Below are 17,044 nucleotides of genomic sequence, written 5' to 3'. Positions count from 1 at the left end.
TTGAAAAACATTTTGTTTTTCAAATTATTATTTTGATTTCATTTACTTTATGCAATAGGGAGTTTATGCTATCCAAGCAATTGCGGACATTGTTCATCATGGTTAGTAATAAAGTTATCACCAGTAACATGTTTATTCATGTTGAATTTTAATCCTGGCTTGATTAGTAGAGTTATATTATAAACACAATAACTCGAACATTCTTTTCATTGAGTAACTTGCGTTAATTTCTTTTTACGACACTGATATTTGAAAATAAAAGTAGGGCTATTTATGATACTTGTAAAGCACTTTTATAGTTCTGAGAAACCAAAAGAGACTAATGAAGTTCGTTTAGTAAATTAGCTCTTCCGTAAAATATGCTCTTTCGTCAACACGCTGTCAATCATGGTAAATCGCATGAAGGCAATTTGGAGGACACAATGTCTGATTTACGTAAACTCCACGAATATTAGAACAGAAACGTTATAATGATCATAAGCATAAACAAAATACTCTGCTGGCTAGAAAAGTAAACATTTTGCCATGGTTATGATCCACACAATTTCTGTTCGAATGTAATAAACTATTATGTGACTCAATTCAGAAATACAGTTTATCCTCTTTACCAATCAAAATAAATAAATCACTCTCAAAGTATCAGACTGATAAAACATAAACTCAGTCACTGACAGATAACGGTATCATCCTTCCTCAGATTGTGACAATTTTAAGGTTAGGTTTTAACGGTTTATCATTGAGGTGTATGTAGTTATTTGTTTGTTGTCATTTGGCGAACTGTGAAGCAATTTGACGGAATATAACGCTGTATTTGTACACATTTGACTGTCTTTCAGTGTTAAAACCAAAGAATAAAGCACAAGACGTTACACAACACATTACTTCTTAATTGGCTGTGTAATCAATACTGATGCAATCTACTAAACCTAACCTCAAAAAAAATTAATTAAATTATCTTTAAGACCCAACGATGAAAATTCACATAGTAAAACAAAGAATAGACTTAGCCTCTTACACGAGGAAACAATGTGAAGACGAAACATGCGATGACAGAAACGAGAAACTGAATACCTTCAAAAATAACCAGACAAAGCCGCGCCGCGGACAACTAATGTGTGGAAGACAGAAATAAGATTACTACAATGTGAGATTGTTCAGGCCAGAAGCTGTGATATAAACCCAGTGACTGAATGGCACGGCACATTGCTCAGGTATTTTGGCAATGCGCATTCAACACTAGCCAAATTGTACGATTCTTGATTGTGTTGAGGTTAATTGTTAAAAGAACCTCATAAACGGAACTTATTTGGCTTCTCTGTTGGCTCAGCTAATTATTGGAGTTTTTTTTCGATCTGTTTCATCATGTGAGTGATTTGATATGATGCACTTTTATTGATAAACAGTCTCAGCAATCTCTGTTAGTTCAATCAGATGACAAAAGTTACAATAACTTTACAACCATAATTTTTACAGCAATTTAGGCCTATCATTTTGTTTAAAACTACGAGGACTATAACATACTAGATTTTAATCACAATCGTTGGAGTTCTTTTTTGAAAATTCAATTTTTTATCATTTATGGATTTTTAAGGGAAGATCACAATTAAAAATCACAATTTAAAAGAAATCTTAAAATAATTGGAGATACCATAGATTAGTGGTACCCACATACCAAATTTTATCAATTTTGGGCCACAGGTGTAATATGTAGGCCCTACCTCTGTACCTAGCCCACCAAACAGAAACACACAGACATCATTTAGAAAACAATCTTTTTGGGTTCAGTAGTGCCCAAAACGGTTATTATAATATATTTTCCACCTAAAACTCAAACTCGAAAATTTTGTTAAAAACAACCTTTCTCCATAGCTATGTATAGCGGAGATAGTAAAAACATTTATAAAGGGAATAATGCATTCTCTTAAAAAAAAAATGCAAATAAAATTTAAAAGTTATTGCAACTTTTAACTCCCCACAAAAATCATAGTTGATACCACCAATATGCAAAAGTGGCCATGATAAATGTCATTAACAAGCTAATGGGGATCGCTGATAGGCTACCATAATTATTTGATTAGTGTCAACAATTGAAAATGGTAACATGACAAAGTATTCATGCAACTGCTAAGTGCAATGATATAATTTAATAAATGAATTATTGAACTTTATTTAGCAGTATCCATTGCATGTCTGCAGCAATCACTTTTGCAACAATTAAGTTATGTAGTTAAATAATTTTGTTTCAAGCTCAACAGTTATTATCTTTTAAGACACATTACTGTACTGTGCCACTAGTCTACAATACATTATGCAACTTATTGTCTAAAAACTAACAAAATTAAAACTTAACCTAAGAGGTTCGGATAAGTAAAACAGCGTTGAAGAAACAATTTGTCTTTATTGTTTGAATATTTTGTTTAATTCAAATCTGGTGAGGTATGTTCCGTAATGGCACAAAGGCACTTTCGACTTAACTAACTTAACCTAGCAAAACATAGCCTGACCAGGCTAATACACAGGACAACTATGGATCAGCTGTTTCTCAACAATATTGGACAATAAACAGCTGTTACAGTACAAATTGTTCTGTGTGTTAGCTGGCATTAAGTGCAGATTGTCTAACTGGCCTAATTGCTAACTGCGGACTTTTAGAGAGCATTTTACAGATTTACGAATAAATTTGTATTATAAAAAACATTATTTAGGCAATTGCTGAAAATATTATATATATACATTGCCAAGTGTTAAATTGATAGAGTGTCATATTTGAGAAAAGTAGACTATTAGAACTCATATTATGCCAAATGAAGAAGATTTCAACTTAATTTTTACCTGTATTTGTTAATAATAAAAAATAAATAATAAAAAAATCCAACAATAGCAGTATAGTAAATCACTAAATCCTCATTAATCCAGATCCAGGTACGGAATAACCTTAATCCGGACAGCTATTTGACAGCAGTAAGTAAATATTGCATACAGCTAAGTTAGGTGTAAAATACAAAGATTCCATCTACTGGTTACAGTAACTGAGAAGTTAATAGATTCTTAAATTCAAAATCAATAAATTGATTTGCCTTAATTTTATAAAAGGTGTTTTATCAATTTCAAGGGGTTCTCAAAAGGTACTAGGGTATTTATTTACGTATAAGTTTATTTTAATCAATTAGGGTTTTTCATTCATCTGGGCTTAAATCAGAATTAGTCTGGATTAATGAGGGTTAACTTACTTTACTTTTTTACATATTATGACTATTTAAGTACTGCAAGAAATATAGAACTAGAACTCTTAAAACAGTTTTACAAGTCAATAACTCAGGCAATATTTCATCTACAATTCCTTCCAAGTTGAAATATTTTGCCCGCAGGATTAGCTGTAATATTTACTTAATTGTTACATGAATCAACCCTGTATAGCACCATGAATTACTCTACATACTATATATACAGCCACATTTGTATATACAAAACCAGACAAAATATGAATCTGCCTGTCTAACTCTGAATCTGAATCTAAACTAAATTGTGTTAAACTTGTAATTTACAATTAGTTCCAACTACAGTAATAACAATTAAGAAAAATTTCTTTTAGCTTTTAAAATTTGTTTTAATTTACCTACTATTTAACGATTTCTGACCTGGCAGATTCATTATCAAACTTACAGAGCTGGGTGTACATGGAGGATTAAAAAAGCTGGCACATTGCACATTGGACAATAGTGTGCAATCATATGGCATTATCAGCTGAGTGTAAGTCAGAAGAATGGAACACTTATTGAACTAGTTGTTAACATCCACAATAAATAAAAATTCAAATTTCTCCCCAACAGGCCAACAGGTGAACTATAAATTCACTTATTCATACAATGAAATTGAAAATAACTTTTATTGAAAAATAACAGATCTACAACTAGGCCCCTACACGAATTTAAGATTACATAATTATTTATAAAAATATTTTTCTCAAGACATACAGTGATACAATGTTTTTGCTCTACAAGTTCTAGCATAAAGTCAAATATAACTCAAACATTTGTGGGTAGGCAAAGTAAAATAGTAAATCAAACATAACATGTGAAATAAACAAGTCAAATTGAAACACTAAACGAGTTGTCTAAGATTATTGTATACAAACTTCAAAAAAAGATATCAGTCAACGTGTGCAATCTTATGAGATCAAAATAATACACTTGTGGATCAATCTTAAAATATGAGACCTTCTCATCGAGTGAATCATTCCAAGACTTGTTCCTCGAGTGAACTGCTCCAAGACTCTTTCATTAAGTGAAACGCTCCAAAATGATCAGAGTCTATTCCGATCCACTTATATAAAATACTTACAAGTCAGTCTTTTTATAAAATCACTTTTATAATCAACCAAGACTTGTTTCCTATCTTTTACACCAGTTTCTCACGACCTTAACAGTTTTTTTACAAATATGCACATTTGTACAGTCAATACTTTACACAAGATCTACAATTAAAACTAGTGAGCTTTTATTTACAAAACAGTAACAATTGAAAAAATAATATCTTAACAATCATAAATATTGTTCTTTAACTCTTAAATGGTGCGATAATCTGTTTCTTTAAATGCTGAAAGCTATAACCATACAGGTGTGACTGAAATCCAAAATCTTATTCTAATTATGATTGAATATACAATTGTAAGTATACTTATAAAAATAAAGCTTATCATAGTTTTGACTGTTTACATGAAAACACACAATAGCAGGGGTAAAATGCAGGATATATATACAGTATACAGATATGATTTGAAATAAGAATGGCCCAAAAAAATGGTTTGAAATATTCTTATTAAAAAAAAGGTATTCCGTTAGTGAAATCATTATTTTATTTTGGCACACTATTGAAATCAACAAGTAGACACTGATGTCTCATGCAAATAGTCCGAAAAGGCTAAATAAACTATTTGTTTAACTCAGTCTAGACCTTAATGTTAGGGTATTTAGATCACAAAGGGTATAAAACTAAATCACACAAAATCATGTCCGTTTGACACTTGTCACATTTCAGTGAGATCCAAGTTGCTAATTACAAAATTCACGGAGTGTCAGCAACAGAAATGTGAAAAATAATTTTTAATACCTGATTAAACTCTTTTGGAAGACATAAATTAATATTAACCAACCAAATACTTGCCTAATTGTCTTTTTCAAGGAAAATTTCAAATGTTGTGGTTTTAATCCTATAAATTTACTAAAATTAAAATGTATTTTCTCCATCAAAATCAATTTGTATCAAACAGGTTTATATTAGAAGATACTTATCTGATACGAATTGACCACCAAGTAACTAAGGGGATAATATTTAAAGGACAAATTAAAACAATAGTCAATAAATTTTACATAAATAGTTACAGAGAAAAATCAAACCATAATTATCAGAAACTAAAATTACTGTAAAACATCAATCCTTACAGTCCTGTACTAAAATTATTCTCACAATATTTCAAACCCTGCAGACACTTAAATAAATTTTGATGTGCAATGTCTTCTAGAACATAGGTACACTAACAACTATATTTTGAAAACGAGAGTATGAACGAAATGGGTCGCTAGTTGACTTGGTTAGTTTGATCACCCTTTAACTAGGTGAGTTCACTCCTTGGTCTTCTTGGAGCAGAATTGGTCTGGGGCGGACCATCGTCTCTTCTTGCCCTGGGACCCGGGAGAGTCCGAGGCGGGGGTGGCCCGAGGAGACAGGGAAATACAGATGTCGCCGACCTGGAGTTGGTGACAACGCAGACCGTACAACGTCAAGGTTTTGTCCGGGTCACACGAGGCCCAGCCCTGGCCATACACGAAGTAAGGGTGTCCGACAGCCGACTCGAACTCCACCTGAAATAACAAAAACATTAGTTTGACTTATTACAGGACACATTAAAAAAATAATGGATTAAAACTCTCTGTTCAGGACTGGGGGTTTTAATTCGATACTATTGTATATTAAAATGATTAAAATAAAACTGTAAAGTGTTTGACGCAAAAAATCGTATGGACCAAAACATATCTCCAATTTACAGCTTCATTCTTGTGATTAATGTAAAATTAAGATTCCGCCAATGTCATCCCTAACCCTTTCCTTTCTTAACCACTTTGACAATTAGGTTGATTTAAAGGAGATAAATTGTGAGCTACTAACGTTTGATAATCCTGTAGAACCAAAACACTTAAAACAAGTTACTTGTTTCCTACACTTAAACACTTAAGTTCAAGAGTGAGGTTTCGTTGGCTATCTAAGTCTGAGGGTAATCAATTATTCCTCTAACTAATCATGGGACGAACATATAGTTTCTTGAGCAATGCTGACACGTTATCGCGATCACAACGTGTAATGATTGTTGGTGACAGACTGAAAAGATGTGTACGAGTAGTCGTCGTTGGGCGTCGTGCCGAGACAGGCGTCCAAGAACGTGGCATACCTCAGACATTCCCAAATCCGAAAAGGAAGAACTATGCCTATTTACATTACCTAAAGAACATTTACAGATCCTATCAGGCGTAGATGAGACACTGACACTGACATGTCTAAAAAGCCAAAACTCAAACACTCACAACTAAAAAAAGAGAATAAATCTGACATTTACAACTCCGAAAAGTATCAAATCACATAAAAATACATGTATTCATATAAAAACAAGAACATGTTTGTACATCTGAATAATGTAGTGTCAACAAAGCTATATTAATATAATGTATAATTATGCATGTACTATTCTATTGAATATATCACTTAGCCAACTAATTAAGTTTTTGGTTCTAGTGCAAATTTTGAAATGTTCACACTGAAGTAAGAACTCATTAATCCACAACTCCGAAAAGGCCCAGCTCCGAAGGTTATTTCAAAGAATCAATAATGATTTGGGTTCGCTCAAGATGTCTACGTAGCGAACTTTCTATAGATTTTTGAATCCAACATTTTTTATTTAGTAACCATTAGAAAATGAATATTTAAGTCGTGGAATTAGTTAAGGCGCTAGAAGAATTCTATATGCGAGTTTTGTAAGACGAAACTTAAAAAAAAACTACACTTAGTTATGGAAAAATAAAAACAAAGTTACAGTAACAATACATGGAGATTTGTGTACAATTAATCATGCAAGGCTTTCAAGTGGTATACTGTACAACGCTATGCATGTGCGTTAAGTCAGGCAAAGCCATGAAAAGATATACTGTACATGGGTATAGGAAGAAAGAGATGTAGACATTAAAGTGCGTTACAACGAATATGCAAGGGAGTCGAGCAAAGAGAAGCTATGAAAAGTACTTGAATCCCGATACGATCCCCACGAACAGAGTTTTGTATTTACCTCCACATTCATTTGGGTGGACCAACCTACCAACAGTCCGAAATAGAACATAAACGCTATTTTACGGATGTTAAAACGTGTTTTGACTGAAAATATGACAAACAGCCAACTATAATGTCTGTCGCGGTCAGAACGGAGAATTAAGCGACGCTGTAGCCGGGACGAGCTGCGGCGCCCACAAAATAATACTTTCGAAAATAATCCGACGACGGTAAAAAATAAACAAGACGTCTAGACTGGATATTTCGAGCGGCAAGCTGATCAAAGGGAAGCAGGAGAGCCACCGTCGCAACGCAACACGTACGATAAGTTAGGTTGGTATCACTGATAACGTTAAAACATCAAGAAATCTTTTTTCTTAACACTAACTAAGATTGCAGTAGTGTAAAAGATTCTAAGAGTCATTGTTAATATAATTTTAAAATTATTTATTACTAGTGTACCTGTTGCTCGAAATCGAGCAATTGCAAAGCATTACAGGCGACTCAAAGATTATGGAAATACTCACGATCTACACAACAGTTAGATATAATCAAAATCTTTAGTATATATCTTATCTTTTTTCAAAAAGCTGATCTTGTTTTTTTTGGTGTTTTTAGTGTAAAAAAACATTATTTCTATTTCTTCTAATTGGTTGTGTTCTATGACTTTTCTATGATTCCATTGTTTGCAAATCGGTTATTTCAATGATTGCTCAAGAAATGAAGCACAGTGTTGATTCAGTTTTATTTTTAGCCTATATCAAATTGTCCAGGATTTCTCACTCTTTTCCATTGTAATAATTACACCAACCCAAGTTTCATCTACAGAATCAATATGCCAAAGAATATCACCTCGTACCATCTCCAAGAAGTGGTAAAAACGGCAGAAACCAACCCATGCAATAGATATAAGTTAACTACATAAGAAATAATTTCAACAGTTACTGTGATATTAGGATTTTCCACTGGTTTGGTAATAGAACATTATATTGCAAAACATGACACGATGCAGAAGAAAATTAATTTTAAAATCAGAAAAATCCATTGCAAATACTGTACTTCATTTTGACAAATTCAATAAATCACAATTTAAATATTAACAGCTGTTGCATTTGAAAGTAGTGTAGAATTATGCATATGGTAAACAAATTTGAAGAGGCAACTTTAAAGGCTTCTGGGGCAGAGCCCCAAGGAAATTTACCTCGTTCCTCTTTTGATGGCTCATCTATAGACCAAGACCTTTCTTTAGAGACCCCTACCAAATTTCTACGCCCAGCCGTTCTCTCAAATTAGCTGGGACAAAAACCCAGTTTTTCCTCCATAAGAATAACATGGGATGGGAATTCAAAGGCCACTGGGGCAGAGCCCCAAGGGAATTTACCACGTTTCTCTTTTGATGGCTCATCTACAGACCAAGACCTTTCTTTAGACACCTCTACCGAGTTTCTACGCCCAGCCGTTCTCTCAATTTAGCTATGACAAAGAAAAACAGTTTCAAATTAATATATAGATACTGAGGTTCTGAGATATTGGGTGGAATTTCGTATTTTGTATGAAGACCTGATAAAAAATTCCAAACACTATTTCCAACACACAATTATATTTTAAGGCACTCGTATATCCAAAAGAACAACCATTTAACCATTTTTTGCGCATCTTATGTGTACTATTTATCCTCAAGTTCAAGTGCAATTAGAATTGCCACTACGAGTGGTGAAATGGCCTCGTGGACCAGATATAACGAAATAAAATAATATGTACAGTAACACGCAAATGCTACGTTGTATTTTTGTTTTATACGATTTTTGGTTGGTGGATGAGTTTTACTTTATAAGAGCTTTTAAGTAACCATTACAGAACAAGTCTTTTCTGAGGATTGGAGCTCTTTGACAGAGTACGGGAAAAATCAATTCGAAATACTTAATGTGTTTATAAATTTTAAGTTTAATTCCATTAAAATTTTATTGCAAATTAAACATTCATAACGACTCAATGTCAAAACAATTTGCAAGCGAAACGTTTGAGATCACAGCGGTGAATTAAGCGATAAAACGGTTTCAATGGCAGAACGCGTTACGTGGTTACATTTCAGGATATTATTCAGAACCTGTTATCAGTCTGATAAGAAACGGAAGGCGTAACTCAGCGGATCGCATGTCTACATCCATCCTTAACTCGCTTATCACTGTTCTTATCAGTATGTAGTTGTCGCCCTGGCGGCGAACCACGCAACAAACTTCCATTTGCTCCAAGGTTAGGAAATTACAATGTTTCCAGTAACAATGTTATAGTTACGACCCCTTCATTCTGCCGATGCAAGAGCCGCAGTACGTAAGCGCACTGCGGGAATTGCATGTTGAGTTTTGCAGCGCATTCAGTGATTAGTTGTTTGTGTTTTTTTTTATTTGGGCGCATTTTAATTTTTACGACTTGGGCGCATTTTAATTTTTACGACTCCTAATTGATTTTTTATTTTCTACCCCATACATAGTATATGGAAACTGTTGTTTTCATCAAAACTTTCTTAGGTTGAAAGACCTGTTTAATAAATCTGTTTATCCTGGATGTGTTTTTTTCACATCCACTATAAACTATAACATTTGAAACCAATTAGTTTACGATTTTTTTATTTTATCCTGGTGAGAAATCATACAGTACTAGTGTTCCTACTCCCAAAGCAGAAATTCGTTAGCAAAACTACACAAAATTGCATTTATTTAAATATAAAATTTATTGCTGTGGCTTTACTAATGAATACGCATGGAAAACTAATTTGATTTTCTAAAGAGAAGAACTGTACAGGGGGAACCATCTATGTATATAGTCTGACCGACAGTATAAGACTAGACTTTAACTAGATAGACTATACTGTAGTATATACATCGATGGGGACTATCAACTACCATGCACTTTCAGCAAGAACAACGTATGGCAATATCAGATTAATCAGTCTTTAGGAATATATTTGTGACGAGCAATTTTTGTACACAACCAGCGTCCATCAAATAACATTTTTAACCCATAAATCAAATACAAAGTCAGATGTTATTCAAATCTATTTACTGAAATATCTGACGGAATATCAAGAGTGGCTTTATATGGTTGACATTGTATGCAGATAATTGAACGTGAACAATAGAGATAAACTTGTTAGAAAGATCAACTATATTCAACATTGTGTTTGATATCTAGTGTGATTCTGATGTATGATATAAATTGATAACTACATTAGTTAGATTAAGGTTGATACTAGTTGATAACCCAACTAGAAATTGATATATATAACTAGTGATTGCTATATGGTTTGATATGGTAATAAAATAATGATAAATCATATATGTCCACAAACGCGCCTTCACAAAACCTAGCACAAAAGTTATGCACACAGTTATGCACTTTGCAGCGCAGTGTTGAAGGCGTCGTGTGGGGTCACCATGCAAAATATACCAGTTCGACACCGTAAATTCTACATTTTAATTTACACAGAGCTGTTTAAAATGTAAAACACCGGCGACCGGTGCGCCGCGTGCACGCCACCTTCTGCACTGTTGCAATACTGTAATTTCTGGGAAAGGGCAAACGACCGGCTATCTGCTATCTGGTTTATTTCTATTTGATTTCCCGTATTTACATAAATGCTAACAAGATTGTGCCAGTTTCTTTATTTTAGCGCGGTTTGTGAGAGGATTTTGCATATTCAAGCACTAATGATAAAATATTGTGGCTACTAGTAATAGTCAATGCCGCAAACAAGACAGTGTTTTTATTTTATACACACTGTAGATAATCGTAGTTTCTTTGTTTCTAAGCAAGCAATGTCGAATGATGATACCTAATATTTATCAATAGGTTATCAAGCAAATCTGTAAATCACTAAACTGTAAATAAGGATAATGACTATATTTCAATTTGGTTATCTAACAGGATTGTTTTATCAGTCTACTTATTGTATTTTTTATCAAATTATTCAAATGGTCCGCATTAAAATCTTACTAGTGACCAAACGTATTTTATTTACACTGTAGTATAACTACTTCAGTATAAACCAGTACAGTATCTTACTGACCAAAAAAGCTACTTATTGGTGTAAACATTAATAAAATACATATAACATGTAGTACTTATTGCTTCTTACTTCCAAAAAATGGCCCAAACGTTTTTGATTAAAATTTAGTATGTTATAGTCCTTTATATTCTTAACAAAATGGTACAAATCCCATTTCTGTAAAAATTACGGTTCAAAAGTTATTGCAAATTATGTTATTTTCCCATAAAAATCCCATAACATAACGGAAAAATCTGATTTTCCCCAAAATGGCCCAAACGATTTTGATAACAATTTAGTATGTTATAGTCCTTTAAATTTTGAACAAAATTGTACAAATCCGATTTCCGTATATTTACTCTCACCGCTTACACATGATAAAGGTTGTTGACAAACTTATGGGAGAAAGTATGTGTCAGAATGCTGATACCGTTTATTTTTACATTTCGGTACTTGTAAAAACACTAGTTAACTATGGAATATCTTGTAAAAGATGTTTTTTCCTCGAGGAAATTTCTCTTTGGAAGACGCCAGACATAAAACCTGATTGGGTTCGATTTTCCACAAAGGTCCTGTCTGGGAACAAAAGAACTTCACATGTTTGGGACGAATAAATAAATCCAGGGAGGGGAACAGTGGAAAGGGGGGACAAAGGACCGCGGGAACTGGAATCGATCTCTACCTTTATATCCGGAGACACGAACTATGATCTGCCTTACAAACCACTTTCACTTTCAATAGGTTTTAGAATTTCGTAAATTGGAATTATTTGCAAATAAAAAATAATGCTGGGGATTTATTAAAAAAATTTCGTAAATTGGAATTATTTGCAAATAAAAAATAATGCTGGGGATTTATTAAAAAAACCAAGTTTGAATCACTCCAGTGTGGAATATGTTATAATTTACCTCGGCCGTGTTTAAAATACTACATATTTTATTAAATAACCGATTTTAATGAAGAGATTTTTATAAGTGTACAGTGTTAGCCAATACGATTAATTTGGTACGTGTTAAGGCTATTGTTTGAATAACTACGACATTGTATATATATAAAATTATGCTAAATAGATCGTCTAAAGAATCTAATCTGGTATAGTTAATTGATCTAATTATTTCTTAATACCAAACTTTTTTCCGTTTACTAAATAATGCAAAGTTGGTTAACTTTTGGTGACCACAAACAACTTCTGCTGATAAATTTATTCGTCACCAAACAAAACTTGTGTCCTTCTTTCATTTCCAGACAACAGACAAATTTACCATTTTTTTAGATTTGAGTGGTAAAAATGTTGAAGTTCCTACGAAATTTAGGCCGTGACACTTACGAATGAATATGTTTCGCTATAAAAAGAATTCAAAGTAATTAATAAATCTAGCAACCATATTTTAAGAACGTAATTTTAAAAGTGTATACATCCTAACAAGTATGGTATAGCCTATATTTCACAATTAATTCAACAACATTGTTTGTGTCAATTGTTTTATAATTTCCGAGCCGTTCAACACGTCTTACATATTATAGTATATGTAGTACAATCACAATCGGTGGCGCGTCAAGTAGTACAGTAGTATCAGCGCGCTTGCGTCCATGCAACAATCAATGACGCCATTCAACCAGCCCCATTCAATAAACCCACCCCTCACTCCCTCCAAATCTGCAGCCCTCGTTGCTTTGGAGGGAGAAGCCCTACCGCAAGCATACAGCAAAATACACGGTGATAAGTTATATAGTTCATACTCTGTGTAAAATTGTAGATTTTATGTATTTTCTACTCTGTGTAAAAAAGTAGATTTTATTTATTATATAATCTGTGTAAAATTGTTTATTCAATTTATTTTTTTACTCTGTGTAAAATGCTGGATTTTAATTGATCTGCAAATTGAATAATGATCAGCAATTTAGGCATAATGTAAACAGTATTTAGGGGTCTGTTGATTCGATGGTGCTGGAATTGTAGATATAATAATCGGTTAATAATTTTTGAAGGCCTCGTGCCACAGTCGTCCAAAGGAAGTGAGGATTTGGGAAGATTAGAAACATCTATGATTCTTGTTCATTGTGACTAATTAATAATTATGAATTATGTTAGGCTACCTAGATCAAATATTTGGATTGTTTAATCAACAGCTAAGAATTCAAACAGGAATACAATGCAAAATTGATATGATCACTTCATTCCAGCCCCCTGGAAATAAGGAGGATCTCCCAAAAACTACCCGTTTGTTGTAACAATGAATCAATAAGTTCATTAAAAACCATTAAATGGCGTAAATACAAAACTGTTAGTATTTCTGGGTAATGCATATTTTAGCTTGGAATACATTAATTTAATTTTTTTTAAGTTTTATTGGTTACATAAATCACCGATGGTGCTTGTAAAATTGTTATTTAGTGATTATTAGAATTCTTTTAGTTATCTCAGTCAATACATTTGTCTTAGTAATTACACAGTATAAAGAATAGAAACATCTACTCTTTAATCTGTCGTAATTGTATCACCGATGGATTCGTACTTAAGTAGGCGATGATTGTTGTACGAACTACTTGATTATTAATATATCTAAAAATCTAATAACTCTTTTTGTACTTTTTATTTTCTGTGTAAAGTGTATCCGTTCTCTTTACAACTCAGTAGCTCAACACAATGGTTAGTTTATAACCAAACGTCGTGCGTCGACGAAATCTAGCAAGCGGTTCAGTGGCAGCGACAGCGTGATGCAGTCAGCCGTGAATCACCTCGCGCTATTGTTGTCAGTGACGCCATCTTTACTCATCGAACATAACCTCACTTTATCCAATTTGTCTGCACTGTCTGCCATTTTAATTACCATGACATCCGAGCCCGTCTGCTGGCGCTGGCGCTAGTCGTTTAATTTACGACCACATTGTCGCCTTGGTAACCTCAGTTCCTCATACACAATTACAAAAATAATTGGACAATCTAGATACGATACAATTTATTTAAAAAGATTTTGTATGCTCATGGAAACCAATGGAGTACTGTTACTTTAAAATAGCGGAAATTCAATCTCTGAATGAAAGACGATTGAACCCGGAAAGCATTGCGTCAATCGTATTTTAATTTCTAATTGACTATTGTTCATTCTAGTTCAGCGCACACATTCATAAAAGTTCTTGATCTGGTTCAAAATGTAAATGATTCAAATTAGGATAGGTCTACTCTCCTCTCCACAACGTTTTGGCAATTTATACCGTTGTTTTTAACTCATTATATTATTTTAAAACCTTGCATTATTTAAGGCACTACTACTAAATAACAATATTGAAATTGAATTGAAACAATATTTGAACTTGTCAAATATTCTTTAGGACGCTAACTAAAAAGTAGAGTCGTATCGTAAATTAATCGTGTAACCCCATTAATTAAAATCCAATTCAAAATATGTTTTGCTACTACACCAATTCAATGAAATGTATAATTTTTCAAGGAAGAAACATCATGAATGATACATACACTTGGTCTAAAAATATTATATATAAAAAGTCTCTGCTTAATCAAATCTTTAAAATGCCAATACACTACAAACCATTTCAAATACTTCATCCACACAGATTTGAGTCATCTGATAGCCTATATCAAGACGACAATAAACAGTAAAGGGAACCAATCTATAATTTTCAACCTTCCATCCTGAGGGCTTCAAAACCTTTCACTACCAGTATCGGTATGATAGTAATAATTGAAATCTCACCACCATATATCACGATTGAGTTTTACAGATAACCAAGAGAGGGGAGATGGGTCATCAACCTGTGCTACCTGTATTAGTTGTACTATAGTGAGTACTGTAGGGGAGAGAAAGAGGGGGGGAGGTCGCAGCATTCCTCTCTCTCAAGGTCGGAGGCAACGACACGGAACTCCCCCCCCCCCGGCGAAGTACTCAGTCACGTTTTTGTGGCCGGCCGCGGCCGCGGGTGCCCCTAATCTCTGTCGTGGAAGAATGCAGCCCTCGTTTGAAGTTAGGCCCGTTTTTACTCCTCGAAATTACTACGAGTAGGCGGAGTGGCCGATTGCATTCCGAGGAAGACGTTGTGGAGCTGAAGTTGTCGTGGAAATTAATAAAGTTGTTGAGATTGAAAACACGCATGAGTGGATAGCTAAAAGAATACTGCAAGACAAATTCGCTCGTAGAGGGGCAAATATTTGTATTGGAATATCTTTAGGTTCTAACATTTCTAAAGCCTACTATGAAGGCTTGAGGAGGCATCCTGCAAGCGGCTCTCCCCTATCCACTGAGGATCCCTCTTGACAGCAAGGGAAAAATCAGCATTCATCTTCAGCTAACAACGCGGATGGCGGCGAAAACCACAAGACTTTTAACACCAGGGTACAAACGATTCACAACAAATGCGAAGGAAGGTATTTGACGTACCTGATTACGGTTCTCGCCATAGCTGAGTGTCAGCAGGTTGTATCCCTTGTTGGAGGGGCTGGTGTCTATCCGTACTACGGTGGATGGATCTAGCCTAAGCGCTGGGGAACGTTCAGCACTGCTGACGAAGTCTTCAGTCCTCATGTCCTCAACCTGTAGCAACAGAATACAGCGTTAGTCATTGGAGATAAAAGTGGAAAAGTGTGAAAATTAATTATATGAAGGAAGTCAGATAAAGATGTGGGTGGACGGCAAAATGGTCAACAAACATATCCGTAACTATCTCCGGTTCTTTCAAATTAATATAATTTTCAAATTAGGATTCCGACAATACTAGCAAGCCAAATTCCGTGTTTGAAATATTTCTAACACTACAACTACAACTATTTCGGAAGTCAAGATGCCGTTGATCATTGGGTATTTTCCAAGCTACGAAAAATACCACGTGTATTAATGCTTTGTTGAATTTTAAAAAGATCCTTCAACAATATCAATGTTGAGTAGGGCATATTGAATACAAATCTTCATACAAAGAACTAGAAAAGTGATCTTTACAAGTACAGTCAATGCTGATTGTTGAAAGCTATCTAAAGATTCTAGAATGAAGAGTTGTAAGCTCACCTTCCTGAGTTCCCCATTGGCCAGTTGTATGAGCGATCCCTTGTTGAAGCTAGGGCTAGGCACATTGTTGTTAGTAGCTACTCCCTCAGGCACAGAGGGCAACTGAGGTCGTCTCCTCTTGGTGTCGGGCCTCGTCAGGATGCGGTGTTTCAGCGACCCTTCCTTTCCAGAAGGAACTTTGAATTTCTTGTCCTTCGTCAAGTTCTGTCCTTTCACTTGCGTCTCGGGCGGACTGTGGCTATACCTCGGACTTTGCGGGCCAGGGTACGCCTCCAGAGGGGACAGAGGAGGGTTCGGGTTCGGGTTGGGAGGTAGATGTCTCTCTCTGAACGGAGTGTAGTGTGCCGGGTAGAGGCTACCGTAGGGTCCTTGAAGGCCAGGGTAGTGACTGAAGGGAGGGGGAGGAGGGAATAGTCGAGAGTTGTAGATACTCGACGGGAAGGTGGTGTTGTCTTCATCCTCTTTGTGCTGAACAAGACTGACTGGACGGTTCTGGTTGTACCGCGCGACTAGAGGAGCCGGCTTGGGCAGAGGTCGCAGGAACTCAGGAACCGGGGGGATTGAACCGAAGGACATGTGAGAGGCAGGGTAGTGCAGCCCGTGACCTTCCACCACCACGCCGCTGGAGATCATCGCAGAGGCACCATCGTCCTGGAACACGGGAGGG

General features: G+C 34.8%; 1 protein-coding gene across 2 annotated transcripts in view; it reads right to left on the bottom strand.

Moving 5' to 3' along the window:
* Positions 1–2,378: 2,378 nt before the first annotated feature.
* LOC129003909 (WAS/WASL-interacting protein family member 3-like) overlaps positions 2,379–17,044 on the bottom strand; it is a 31,949-nt gene continuing 17,283 nt past the window's right edge. For both annotated transcript variants that reach the window (XM_054432247.1, XM_054432248.1), the window contains exons 2-4: positions 16,378–17,028; positions 15,757–15,909; positions 2,379–5,861 (exon numbers count right to left, since the gene is read on the bottom strand). In XM_054432247.1, the coding sequence (XP_054288222.1) occupies positions 5,622–5,861; positions 15,757–15,909; positions 16,378–17,028 (1,044 nt within the window). In that variant the 3' untranslated portion in view covers positions 2,379–5,621. The remainder of the gene's footprint in view (positions 5,862–15,756; positions 15,910–16,377; positions 17,029–17,044) is intronic.

This window comes from Macrosteles quadrilineatus, unplaced genomic scaffold (assembly GCF_028750875.1).
Source record: "Macrosteles quadrilineatus isolate MER2022 unplaced genomic scaffold, UCM_ALF_1.0 Scaffold_9__3_contigs__length_116548681, whole genome shotgun sequence".
NCBI lineage: Eukaryota > Metazoa > Arthropoda > Insecta > Hemiptera > Cicadellidae > Macrosteles > Macrosteles quadrilineatus.
This window is presented reverse-complemented; position numbering and strand designations above follow the sequence as displayed.